Below are 14,976 nucleotides of genomic sequence, written 5' to 3'. Positions count from 1 at the left end.
CAACATTGCTGAGCACACAACAATCATAGATACAGTAACAGCACAATTTTTGTGTGTTTGTGTTAAAATAATGCAAATGATGGGAAGGTAAATTCTAAATTTTTATTAGGTAAGCACATCTCTTTCTCCAGTGTTAGTATGTTTAGTGATGTGTTGTCAGACTACAACAAAAAATAGAGGTGTGTTTAAGTTATAAAAGAACTATGTTTGAACGAGGGCTGTCAAACGATCACACTTCATAAAATTGTGCTGAATCTCAGAATCTGTGTAGTTTATTTCTGGTAGTTTGGTAATACAAGGTACAGATGACTTTTGACTTGTCCAATGAGCTGTCTGTGTTTTTTTAAGCACAATGAGACATTAAGGAGCAGTGGGGTACTTATTTTTAACCAAAGTCTGCTGAAAGGGACAAAGCATGAAGTTAAAAATAATCTAACACAGTTATATTGGAGTGTTTCACATTGAGATAAATGCACACATGCTGACAGCCCTAGCCTGGATGTTAGTGAGTCAACACTTATTTTCTTATGGCTTTCAATAAGAAATAGATCATAACGAAAAAAACAAACATTTTTCCCCTCTTATTTAAGGACCCCCCAGTGTAGACAGTTATAATGTTTTACTATTATATCTTAAGAGTCCCATGAGATTTGTTAAACAAATGTGACTTGAAATGTTGCCATTGCTGCGGTCTCTCTATGCTGGAATGTCACGTTCATGTGAATAAATGAGTTGTTCTGAATTCATAATCACTCTCAGTCAATTAAACTACACCCGGACTCATTCTTGGTTGCTAGAATCCACAACTGCCAAACTGAAAACTTTGTCACAGAGGCCAAAAGACAAAGAAATTCCTGAACAAATCTACTGAATATAAAATCTCAAAGACCACAGCATTAAATCAAATTTAAGTCTAACTAGTGAAATTCCTGGGCGTACATCTTTCTCCTCTCACTGACTGTCTCACTGTCTTTGTATCTTTTTCTCTCTTTAGCGCTCATCTCAGGAGACAACATAAAAGCGCCTTTCTAGAATTAAAGCGCTACTGAAGCAATAAGCCCTGTCTCCCCATCGTTCTTTGTGTGTTTGTGTGAGTGTGTCAGAGACACTCTCCTCTCCTCTATTAATCAGTGCCATGGTGACTTTAGATGTACCACTGCCTGATGTGATCACTGATGGCTAGGACCACAAAATGTGAAAGCAGATGATTAGCATGACGGGGCCTCCAGATACAAATACTGCGGATGCTTTGAGAGGAAAATAAACAGCTCTCGTGAATTTAATTGCTACATTTAATTATTTCTCATACAATTAATTCACATAGCACATACACAAGCTGTCAGAGCTAGCCACAGGATTCTAGCATAGTCTATGTGTTTATAGCTTCCGGCAAGTCATTATTTTTGAATGTACACAAGTAAAAATCTTAAAAAGAGACTGTGTAGGTTTGATGGAATTTATATGGAACTTACACAATCACTCCAAAGCTACACAGAAACAAGCAACAACAACCTTATGTAGAGTTAGATAACACAGATTGTCTGATTTAAGATGGAGTTGTAGACATCAAGGTCAGTTACTGCTTGAATCACGAAGACACAAAACAAAGTACAAATCAAAACGTACTCATTCTTCCTTGGAAAGTGTAGTTTGCAACACAGGTGATGTTTTGGTTAAACAAATGACAAAGGGCACATTTAGAAGAAAAAAATCCATAAAGAATAGGACAGTTCGTCATTTTCAAATTTCTGTATCCCGATGATATTCTTTTGACAACTGCTGCATGTATGGATTAGCAAAAACAACCAACAATGCTGTGGTACACATGCTAGGCTATAGCTGGTGAATATCTGAGTTAGAGCTGGGCAATTAATCGCAAATTTGATTAAATCGCAATATGCAGAAGTTTACAAATTGCAGAAGGTGCAATATTTCTTTAACTTGAAATGTGTCAAAATACTAGTTTAATGCATTCATTTTTTGCAGGAGCAGACATTTTGTGCAGATTATGGAAAAATTCAAGTGTCATTTCTTAGAATGGCTTAAAAATATCCTCCTTTGTGGGTTTAAGCGTGTTTTTCTTATCAAAACAAAAATGACATAAAAATGATAATGCCCTACAATAAAGCATTTGATATCAAATTTGCAATTGGAGCTCCCACAGCCAGTCACAGCTCTCTCAACACAGCAGCTTTTTTAAATATGACGTACCTCTCACTAATCTCTGCCTGCATTAATGCTGATGCACCACACTGCTGCTGGGAAAGCTTAACCTCCTCCACCCCAGCCTCCTCCTTTATAGCTTAAAGCTTGTTGCACCCTCATATTCAGATTCATGCTACTAATTGCTTCCGAAAACATTTCATTATTTTCAATAAACATTGTCATAAATGTACTGAACCACATGGGGACTTCAAAGCCATGCACTCCCTGGAAAGCCAAAGAATGCCACTTAAATAACCCAGGGACCATCTTTAGAGCAGAGCCTTCTCTGCCAAGTAAAACTGTACATTCAGAATGGTTAAATGCATGATAAGTGTTCCTGACTGAATAAAGAATGATTTATCATTTGTATTCATTGAAAAATAAATGAGGATCTTAATAATAATCACATATTAAATTGCAATATTGGGGAAAAAAATATTGCAATTAAATTATTTTTGCAAATCATTCAGCCCTAATCTGAGTAATATATTTTGACCATAAAACAGACAGACAAACAAACAAACAAACAAACAAACAAACAAACAAACAAACAAACAGAGAACATAAATCACAGACCAATTTGGCTAACATTTGCCAGTTAACAGGGTAATTTGTTAAACTGAAACACTAAGCAAGTACTTTAAAATCTGGTGCAACACCTGCACTTTGAACAGAAAACATGTCTATATCCTGTATACCAGTGCAACCAAGATAACAGTATGAAATGCTGACACAAGCATGGTGAAGACTACCACTGCAGCCACAACCATCACATATTGCATATGACCTGACACCTTTGAAAAATTCATCCCCTGGCTTTCATGGTATTGCAGGTGGTCAGCTCACTGCTACAAATGTGCTTTGGTACACAGCAACACGGGCCAGACTTTCAGCAGCTTTTCTCCCTTTTCAAAAGTGTAGTTCAAGCTAAACACAAACATTAGTGTGGCATCTTTAAGCATTCAGATGTACTGAAGTTCTTATTTCACAAAAGCCCTTCTTTTAAAGTACTTATATCCATGATTAACATGAGTTGAAAAATAAATAAATTGTAAAGAAATCCATGAGAATCACGTTTTGTGTATTAAATATTGTTCTGATCTTTCTATTAGGAGCATTCATATGTAAAAATACACATAAACAAAGCTGCACTGACAGGCTGACTGAAAACCGGAATCAGACAGTTTTTGGCCTGTTTAGCCATGACCAGTGACTGGTTGCCTCTCTCTAATAATACCTATTTATTTGCTAGACACATGCATGCAAGCTGCTTAATGTCCCATCATAAATCATGGAATAAAAGTAAATGGGAATACAGGACATGAAGGCTGTGAAACAAAATGTTCTGGTGGAGATCAGTTTGAGTTAAAATGAGAGCTGGTCATGTGACCTGGTGCAGTTTAGATTAAAAAGTATACATAACACATTAAAAAAAGGAAAAAAAAAAGAAATTAAAAAATGTTGCTGGCAATTATTTGCCAACTGACTTGCAATTGATTAATCTCTATAAACAAATATGCCAAACAGTCAGACACAAATATACATAAAAGAGAAACATGCATGTAAAAACATATGAGTCAGACTCTGAGGCTGAGAGGGAGGCAAGGGGGTTAACGCCGATGACTGCAATCGAAATTTTCAGTGCATCACATTAGAGATGAGATAGCAGTGAGAGGGCTAGGCTGAAGGGAGTTAAACAAGATTTATATTCAGAGGAGGGCCAATCTTGGCAGGCATGGAGCACCTATGTTAAGAGGGCGGGGGGGGGGGGGGGGGGGGGGTATTGTTTGGGAAGTCCGGGAAAGATGCGTGTGGGTGCAGGATTGCGGTCCTATGGGAATGCTTCGTCTACAACAGTGATATGGGGCTCAGACAGCGGATTAGTGTTTCTGCTCCATAATCAATTTGCCGTCTGGATCCCATTGCACGAAGCCCTCAACATCCACTCCTAGCTTGATCCTGCAAAATCTTTCTCTCTCTCCTTCTTTTCCCCTCTACCAATATGACCTCATCTCTTTTTCACAGGTTCACTTTTTGTTTGTGTTACTATCAAAACTGAAAAAAATCCAATCTTTATTGCTCAAGCACTATAATAAACCCTACACTTTAAGCTGTCCAGAATTCACTTTTATCATTTCTTTTTTGCTCACCTCTTCAAAACTTCCCTCCCCTGTAGTATTGCTCTCCAAATTATATGTCATTTTTCCACTAGCCACAGTCGATTCTGCACCAACTGCATTTTAGGGCAATGCAGGGACTTTGGGAGTAATTATATCACAGAGTGTCTGTGAGGGCGTAGAGATGTAGCGGTTAACCTTGACCAAGGGCAAACTATTAGCTCCATCTCACCCTTGGGCCTGAGCTTGTTGCCATCTGCTCTGGAGCTTGGGGGTCGTAATGCTGGCTGACTGATCAATAACATATTCCATGTTGGCACAGTTTTACAGCCATGGTCATGACTTTCTTTGCTTATTAAAAGCCAGGGACATTGCACTAAATGTCTAAATTCAGTACATCTCCAACTAGTTGGCAGCATCACAACATAAAAACTACAATGCCAATTTCAAAATTGAATTTCTATTTGCAGAAAAAGTATATTTTGTTGCCAAAAGTTCAATTTCCCTTTTCTAATCTGAACTTCATTTCAGAGTTTCAAAAGAAAATGCAGCTCCATTGTCCAAGGCCAGCTGTGCTGAAGGTTTCTTTAGTCTGTTTGTGTGTCTGTAGAGATGGGGAGTGCTTTAGGATGAAAGCCCAAAGAGACAATCAGGAGTAGAGGCAGAAACAGCAGGTGGTGCTAAGAGTGCTCCTGAAGGAGGCACATGGGTTTCTGTGTCAACAGATCAATAAGCCTGAGACTGTGAGAGGACTATCTATCACAGACTGTCTGTCATAGACAGACATAAAGGCGAAAGGTGTAATCTAGGCAAAAAATAATATGGCTGCATGTGTCCAGCTCGCTGGTACAGATGGCTAACAGGGTTTATCATTAAATAAAGCCCTCCAACTCTTCAATGTGCTGATTAGGACGCACTGGTCATTGGAATGACTCCTAGTCTCGGCGCATGTTTGGTTCGATGTTTGGTGCATGTCTTCTCCTACTCCCTCTCCCCATATTTCCTGTCTCTCTTGAGCTGTCCTACCAAGAAAGGCAAAAACAAAATGTTTTTTTTTCTTTTTTTTTTTACAACAGATTGTTTTTTGGTGGAACCTGGAGCAGATCCTTAAGTAACCTAATACTGAAAATGAGTGACAGGTGACTTGAAACTAGGGGTGGGTAAAAATATCGATTAATCGATGCATCCCAATATTTCCCCCCTCAATTCAATATCGACCCAGCAAATCCTCTGAATCGATTCACCTCCTGGCCAGTAGGGGTCACTGTGCATGTGATTCACGTTGTATGGACGGGGGTCGCACTTGACCAAACAACAACCAAACGTAACCATGTTATGTGAGGTTTATCACAATTTCCAAGAGGAAAGACATATTATTTAAATTTACATGCACTTTACTTTTTTCGTGTTTATACAGAACTGGCATGTTTTTAACTTTTGTACTCCTTATGCACAAATAAGTTATTATTGTGCAAATTTTTATTTTCAGATGTTTTATTGCTAAAAAATGTGACCTACCACATATGTTCACATAGGCATGAAAATAATTATTAAAAATTGTCAACAGGTCATTTGTGTATTTCTACTTCTTACTGAATCAACGTCAAAGCAGTTAAATCAATATTGAATCGAATATAAATTGAATCGCAACCTAAAGATTTGAAATCGAATTGAATCGTGAGGTCCTTAGCAATACCCAGCCCTACTTGAAACACTCTTTTTTTTGCTGTTATGTCATTTGGGCAAAATTCAACCAACAAAACAAAACATCTTTTGATTAATGACACATCTGTAATGTTACAAACTGTGGAAATGCTGAAAATCTAACATCCCACCTTTTAACTTATGAAACAACATATTTTACTTAAAGATGCAGCAGTCTGAATATACGCATAGCAAAAGTCAAATGTATGGTATCTATTAAAAAAATATTTGACTGAATGACTTAGTTGATTGTTATCTTGCTTATCAGGTTCCTTGATACGAAATGAAAGTCTACAAAAACATCCATGTGCTATTGAGCTATCCATTACATTGAGCTCCACTTTATACCATCTCTAACATTTTAGAGATGACCACATTAATGCAGCAGTAGTTAAACTGTGCATTATTCTGAAAAGTGACAACACTTTTTTATAATAAGGATTTTTTTTAACATTTTACATTTAAAATTTGACATATATGTATTACATTTACTTCTGTAAGATTCTGAATGCATGAATGCTTGTATCAGAGCCTTTTCAGTTCTAAGATGTACAGTTTTCAGAGATTAAAAAAACTCTAATCTTTATTGCTGTTGTGCGAGTCAAATTAAAATTTTGACAGAAAGACTTTAATTCTTATTGCTTCCAAATATTTGTTTGTTCTCATTAACTACTGATAATACATGTCTGTATCATCCTGAAAGCAACAACAGTCATGGCTCTAGTATAATTGGAGCAGTGGCTTCCTAACTTCTACTCAGAGAGGCTGTGCGGAGAAACAGAAAAACAGATGTTTATCATCAGAGGACTACTACAGGAGCTGTCAGTATTAATTCATTAACCACAATCAATTAACCTTCATAATAAGTGCACTATTGTTTTTTACTGCAATGAATTGCATGCTTTATTGTTCCCTTTAGCAAACTCTAGGTCAGTGGTTCCCAATTTGTTGAACCTCAGGACTCACCGTCAACTTTTTAAAGAGAAACCAGGACTAAAATTTTAGATGTTTTCGGCAAATCCAATTTATTCAATGTAGTACAGCTTGGACCTCAGACAGTGCAAAAGATCTCACAAAACAAAGAAACAGGAAAAGGAAAGCTTTTTCAGTAGAGCTTCATAGACTTTTTGGTGCATTTTTTCCACCCACTGAACAGGGTGTTGCGACACGCTTTTGGACCTTGACCATAGACTGAAGAGAGAATTGGACAAAGCCTGTGTGACGTCAGCTGTCTGCTTACAACAGGCAGACTCAAACAGCTCTTGAAGCCAATCTGCTGTGGCTTCCATATTGAAATCACGGTCTCAACTGTACTTTGGATCAACGGCCTGTCCACTAAGCTCGACTTCCTGTCAGATAGCTAGCTAGCATTCTGGTTGATGAAAACGTAGCTTCTGCCTTCGAGCTATCTGTCAGTCAAATGTGACACGCCAATCAGGGCCAGTGAGGTTTTTTCTCAATATAATTGGATTTTTTGAACCAGGCAGGAAAACCAGTTTATTTTTTGGTATAAAAAATGACTTTTTATCATGAGTTCAGACGGGACTTCCGGTGTTCCTGCAGCCAGCCTCATGCTGACACTCGCCATATTGCAATTTTTTGCACTTCTGCATTGGCTTCATTTTTCAGGACCGGAGGTTGCCACTTGGTCTTGACCCACCAGCTGAGAACCACTGCTCTAGTTAAGCCACAGCTGTGTTTCTCTGCAGCCACAGTGGTGTGAAATAAGTACATCACTGCTCCTGAATGTCTCGTTTCACTTTAAAAACCTCACAGCCAGCTCATGGAGCAAGTCAAAAGTCCTCTGCACCTTGTGTCAAACATGTACCTTTTAACTGAACCCTTATTCCTTTTCATTCCATAACAAGTTCCTTATTGGTGGTTAAGTTCATGAGATACTCATAATTCATGTAGTTTCTTATTTTTCTTCAAAATGTACGCACCCTTCATTTAGGAGTTTAAAATAAGACAATGAAACAAAAACTATTTGTACATAAAAAACAGGGGAAATTTAAACTGAGGAGGGATAAATTAAGATAAATCACAGAAAATCTGAGATGAATCATTTTTTAAAATTTGCATCTTTGACAGCTCTTATGAAACCAAATCAGCTCTGAGCTAGGGATGCAACAATTATACATTTTGTTGTCAAGACTGTAGTCTAGAAATTATCTTGGTTTCATGGTTATCACGATTATTTCACATCAATTTATAAAATTTTATGTATTTAATCACATGAACATTCTGTACAAATTTAAGTGCAAATATGCTGTGCAAAACAACTAAGTAGCATCCGCCCCCGTATTTTCAAATGACAACATAAAACACGGTGGTTAGGAGCCTTCAGGATTAACTATGATGTTTTAAACTGCGGTTACCTGTGACACCGCCTCATTCCTACTTTTAGATGCATGTTGTCTCTTTAAACTGATGGCAGATTTCAACTCTTAGATGATTATTTCCACTTGCCAGCTACTCTGTCTGTTCACAGACACTTCCAAGTGAAAGAGGACAAGAGAGGAGGGCATACAGAACAATCAGGCACGAGGTGAGGAATGAACTCAGGGATGAAGGAGTGTGTGAAGGAGTATTAATGTTGTTAAATTGTACAGTAAAATAAGTTATTCCTAAAGTTTGAGATACAAAATAAAAGTGATGATTTTGTTACAGCATTTTCCTTCTCCCCTCCACAGAATGCAGTGTACTAACCACCACAGGACATGTCAATGATGCAGGTAATCAGTTCTGGTGTACTTGAGATGTTAATACTATGCTGTATCAGGGGGTGTGACTTGACCCTGCTAATGACCAAACACCTTCTCTTAACTCACACACACATGCAAAATAAACATACATTTTCACACACACCTTTAGCAGCCTGTCAGCCGCTGTCCTCGGCCCTCTTATTGGACCAGGCAGATTGTCACCCCTTCTGATTCCCTGCAGCACGCACAGATGAGAGCTACTAATTGCCTTGCTGGGGCACCGACGTGACTCGCATGTGATGGCAGAGGTTCAGAGACGGGGGAGGGTTTACGTGCGTGTGTGAATCAGTAGTGAGTGTTGAGGTGTGTTTTTGAGGAAGTATGTTACTGTGACAGATAAATAATTGTCGCTGCAGTGGCGGTTGGCGAGACAAGAGCCTGAGTGAGGAGGATTTGAAGTGTCCTTAGTTATGAAAAGGTCATTATGAATCATGCTGGCAGTCTTACCTGGGTCTGGCCTCAATGTCATTCTGAGAGAGAGAGAGAGAGAACAGAGAGGGAGAGAGAACAAAACACATTTTAAATCTTTGCACAGGTGCTGTGGATAACAAATAAAAGGTAAACATCATTAACATCAACTCAGTCCACAGCTGGTGTGGCTCGAAATGTGATCCATTAATTTTCACTTTCATCCGCCACTTGAGCTCATGTTTATTCATGAGCGTTTTTAAAGGAGCAGTCTGGAACAAAGTACAAAGCGAGCCACAACAAACATTACTCGCATGCTGGTGTGTGTGTTTCTTTTTTATTAGGAGCTAAAAGATTATTCAGCGTCAAAATGATTGACGTGATTTTTTTTCACTGCCAGCATGTGACTGTTACACAAACATAGCAAGAGACAAGGTTTTATTCATAAGCCCAATAAAAAATGTAATCACATTTCATATTCAGTCAATTGCAAGAAGGTGAAAATGCATTTTACCACAAGGTTTCCTCTAACATTAAAATGAGTATACAGGGCCAAACACAGCTCCTGTATTTATGCATCAAACAAAGCGCTGTCATATCCTGGATCAAAACTACTTGTTGAACAATTCTTGACCTAATTGGTATTTTTCAGTCAGACATGGAGCTGAAGACAGCATTTTTGTTAACCTTAATATTCTGCCCAGCAGTATTTGTACTGTAGCGCTGGACCCTGACTAGCAGCATAAGATGGCTGTGCCAGAAAAGGGATTCTGACACTGTGTAACTAATGGCGTCTTGAGGAGGCAGGGGCTCGTTGGCAGTACAGCAGACGAGAGGGAGAGCTGATGATGAGTGCAGGCTGCTGAGCTCTGACTGGCTGTCGGCCTCAATGACTAAGATTTGGCTCGAAATTTAATAAGCTTGAGACTCTGGTCGAATACGTAGTTTCAAATACTGGAACACAGCAAGGTTGATGCTTAGTCTAACTTGTCAGGCACTTCAGCAGATTCAAAAGTCAATTTGTGAAATCAGAGTGCAAAAGTGACATTCACTTAAGAAGCCCATGATCGGTTTGAGGAAAGCTGGCAAACTTCTTTCTTTTTCTGCACTGCTTGGTTGTTTTACTTAGTAAAGTTGGAAAAACTTTGAGTACTCTGATACTTTACTTTTCACCACTTTTACTGCAACATTTATTAAAAACAATAATTTTGTTCTTTTATTTATCAATAATATTGACCTGTACCAAAGCTTTTGGAAAACATCTAATTCATAGGACAGATGCTCAGGAGAGGAATAAAGCTATCAATAAATAATGTAAAAAAACATCTGAACGCTATCTACGTTGCACAAATAAGTATGGAGCGTAAAGCAGTTCGCAAAGTGCGATTTGCCGGGGGGATTTATCCCTTCTGCTTCTGATTTCCCGCCCTCTAATTATACATTTTCAGCGCATGGAGAGATTCGTTTCATCCCTGCCTCTACAAAATCTTTGTAGTCTACATTTCCTGTCTCATCTGCTAAGGTCTCTATCACAAATAAGTTTTGCCCAGTTAGTCAGGGAGTATGTTTACTTGTTGGATACTGACTTGATTGGTGCATGTATCTTGGGTCCCATCTGATTGGTCAATTGGTAAATCTGTTAACTAATTGAAAGTAGGCCTTGCAATATTCTTATTTACTACTAAATTTTCACAAGTTCAGTTACTTCTTGTTTAGTTTTATTTAATTAATTTTAATCAATTTAACCGCTCTCTTTCACTTGTTAAATATCATATTTGATCTGCTTTATTAGAAAAAAAAACAAAAACATTTTTATTCTTTTTTTCATGTTGCTTTTCAGACTTGTTTTTGCCTGACCCGATATTTCTTTACTTTTTTTCTGTCAGTATTTTATATCTCTTAAGCCTTAAAGCTCCAGTGAGGAACTTGCAGATTGTGTTGTTTTTGGTGTCCAAAAACCCACTTAACAAAGGTGGAGGTTTATCTCTTCATATCAAATGGCTGTTCCTGCAGCATACTTCCTTGCCTGACCACAGCAGGGGTCACTGCCTTTAAATGACTAATCCTGAATACTTTAATACTGCTGGTTTTCTTTTTTAGGATATATGGAGACATCAGTGTTTAAGTCTGTTTCACATACAGGTAACCCATTTAAAAGTGAGGCTTCATAAACAAACTTGCCTTGCCGTACACTAGTTGATAGCAAACTACAGCAGGCAGTAAAACAACTACACAGAAGAAAACTGAAACATTTGCGGGTCCAAAACTGCTTTAAATTCAAGCCATATCTACTTTCAAAATAAATAAATACTTTTTAAAATTATGTGCTTTAAACTTTTTAAAGAACAGTTGGTGGATTTCTTTTAAAAACTAATTATGCTGCTGGGTACAAATATTTTCAGCAAATACATTGTTTTGTCCACAGCTTTTAGCTGGGGAACCAATAAATGGACTGTAGACATGTCATATCATTAATCATACTAGCCCCAAGTGAGTAAGTGCTTCACTTTAGAAAAATATGTGCACTTTAAAGAGTAACACTTGCTTTAATTATGTTTTAATTATTATCAGCCATTTTCCTAAAGAGATCTAAATAAACAGTGAAGTTATGCTCTAACAAAATATCATCTGTAATGCCCTGATACTTTAAAATCTTCACTGGTATTTATCATTAACAATATCTCTGCAGTTGTTCCTAATGATCAGATAGAGTAAGATGTTATGTGCAGAGCTACTGCTACTGCTTTTGTTCATATATATTTGGTTTAGACTTGGCTGACTACCCCACCAGTCCATTTCACTGATGATTACAGATTAAGTGGGTAATTTGTACTGTTTTTCTGATATTTTATGCGGCTGGATTGAATCACAACAACAGAACAAAATCCAGTTATAGTCCCACTTGTGTGCTTTGTTTTCATTTGAGAGTTAAAGAGTTTTCAGTACCACTGCCCAGAAAATTAAACGAAATATGTTGTCAGGAAGCTTCAGTTGGCAATAGAGCTTTGTTCTGACTGTAATTACCACTGTTACCTTTGAAACAGTAAAAAGGAAAATCAATACCTTCAGGGTTGAATAATACCAGATTTAACATTTCTAAGATCATTCACACAGCCTATGGCAGTTCAATCAATATATGTGCATGTTAAAACTGGCCTTTAAATGCAAAGAACAACTGGGACTCACATGTCAGCCAATGAGAGATGGAAATGGAAGCTGCTGTAGAACTAATTAAAAACAATATTCAGAGAATCAGACGGTGATTCATTGTTTGAAAGAAAGCTAAGCCTTTACAAGAGGCTCCTACAAAGTGTCTGCTGGGGCATCACTTAAAGCTCAGTGGAAAGTCTTTGTTTGCAATGAAATAAAGGATAATTAGTACCCATAAATAGCCAGACTTAATCTGTTTTTAGTATACAAGTAATTTTTACATCTAATATGAAAAATACATTTAATTTGGCATTTCAGTGATTCAGTAATAAACATTCAAAATGTAGAAACAGAATGAAATTAGGAGAAATCTAAATCTGCATGGGCAACACAGTCTAGGAGGTATACTCAAAGCTATTTCCCTGCATGCATTATATATTAGAAATGAACAAAAATGAGAGGAACAGCTTGGAAAGAAATAGTCTTAACACATAGCAGCAGCTCCTTTCAAAAGGTAGCGCCCCAAAGGCTGTGTTGTTTCCAGAGAGCCTACGGGCATTTCATTGTGACCTGGGTCACGGCAGAGTCAGGGCTGGGTCACTGGTGCAGACTCCTGATGCCTGGCTAATGAGGCATCTTGGCTTTGTTTTCATACCAGTAGTCCTTTCTCCTTTATACAGTGTGGAGCCTCTGCTTTCCTAAACACTATCACAGAATTAGACGACATTATAGAGCTTGTTCAGTCATACATGTAAAAATGCAGATTATGCTGTTACACAACAAATGGGCTCTACAGACGAAAAAGAGGCTGGCATGTTCATAGTCACACTGTTACAAGCTCTGAGGAACAAAAGAGGGGATTTTACTTTCTCTGTTTACTTTTTACTTTTCTACTGTTAGATATATTCTTGTTCATAACCTATGCATTGCAAGAACTGCAAATTGTCAATCATTTTTACGTCCAGAGTTAGGGATGCATGATATAGGATTTTGGCAGATATCCAACATGCTGATATTTCCAAACTCATTTAATTCAAAACAAATACACACATTAATATATATGCACCTTCTAAAAGTAAAAAGCAGAAGTCTCTCCTGTACAAGACTTCACCTGTTACCTGTGCTGTGGCCACTCATTTGTTTAGGATACAGACACAAAACAAAGCAAACGACATTTAATTTTGCCATATGTGATGGATGTATTAAGAAGTATTGAGTATGCAAAACTGAAAGTTATTTCATTTGATTACAAGGACATTTTGCTGATACGTTTGCTGGTAGGTTTATGATCTGTCATACACCAAAATACTATGGAGGTTAATGTAGAAATCATAAATGCAGATACCAAAACTGGTGTTGTATTGGTATTTGAGACCACCTACAATGTGTCAGATATTGATGAGAAGGGATATGTACGATTGGCCAGCTAACCGGTTAAATTTGCATTCCTTGGTTCGACACCAGAAATACGAGTCTGTAAGACTAATTCTTAATATCTTTTAAGTATTTCTGGCCTATAACCCAGTTCAAATTGTAGCATAGCCACTGTAATTTTTCTAATGCCTTCTGCCACAGTGCTTTACAACTTGATGTAAACAACGATGAACTGATAGCACCAATAGCATCCCATAGGATTTTGATTTACAAACTAGGAATAAAGTTGCATGTGGGCTGTGCCAGGATATACTCCCGTGAAACCAAAGATTTGAGTGACGATACCCAGCATGGGAATGTGGATGTTAACCCGCAAAAGGGGTTGAAAGCTGGCAGTGCTAGCACTGCTAACATTCTGTAAATCTAATCATACTGTGCAGTATGAAATTGGTTTAAGAATATGTTTACAGAGACTAGTCAGCCCAATACAATTGTGATTGTACAATATGTAATTATTTGCCCAGGAACTTCACTATTGAAAATATCTGTCATTGCTCTGATTCCAATATCCTACAACTTAGATCACTCCCTCAAAAAACCCGAAAACTTATACTGATGCTAATGGCAGTGGTTAAAGTTGCCTTTAACTACTGCCATTAGCATCATAATTACAGATGAAAACAGTCTTAGCCTCAGAATAGAGCTAAGGTTCTGTAATTGGTCACTCAGCTAATGGGCAAGCAAAAGTATTTGCTCACACCTGTGAATCACTGAATTCAGGTGTTTCAATCAAACCTGTTACCACAGGTGTATAAAATCAAGTAACTAGCCATACAATCTCCATCTGCAAACATTTGTCAGAAATGTGTTACTCCAAAGAGCTCAAGGACTTCAGCATGGCACTGGGATAGATGTTACCTTTGCAATAAGACTGTTTTTGGAATGTCATCCCTGCTGGATATTCCACAGTCAACTGAGAGTGATATTATTAGAAAGTGGAAGCGTTTAGGAATAACAGCAGCCCAGCCATTAAGTGGCAGACAACGTAAAATCACAGATCGGAGGTCAATGGCTACTGATTCCATAGCTGGAGAAGTCCAAACTGACACTCACATAACCATAGGCACAAATCTGTGTGGCCAGAGCTTCATGGAAGCAAGTCCAAGCAACTGCATGCAACCCTCACATCATCAAGTGATGCCTGACCTCAGATAAAGGGCAGCAGTAGGCTATTTACAATCATTATGTGCCAT

The 14,976-nt window shown here is 37.9% G+C and overlaps 1 protein-coding gene across 3 annotated transcripts in view; it reads right to left on the bottom strand.

Annotated features, from left to right (window-relative positions):
- Positions 1–14,976, bottom strand: part of trim44 (tripartite motif containing 44) — an 88,643-nt gene that overhangs the window by 37,688 nt on the left and 35,979 nt on the right. For all 3 annotated transcript variants that reach the window (XM_041796317.1, XM_041796315.1, XM_041796316.1), the window contains exon 5: positions 9,239–9,261. In XM_041796317.1, coding sequence (XP_041652251.1) covers positions 9,239–9,261 — 23 coding nt within the window. The remainder of the gene's footprint in view (positions 1–9,238; positions 9,262–14,976) is intronic.

Source organism: Cheilinus undulatus, linkage group 9 (genome assembly GCF_018320785.1).
Source record: "Cheilinus undulatus linkage group 9, ASM1832078v1, whole genome shotgun sequence".
NCBI classification, from domain to species: domain Eukaryota; kingdom Metazoa; phylum Chordata; class Actinopteri; order Labriformes; family Labridae; genus Cheilinus; species Cheilinus undulatus.
This window is presented reverse-complemented; position numbering and strand designations above follow the sequence as displayed.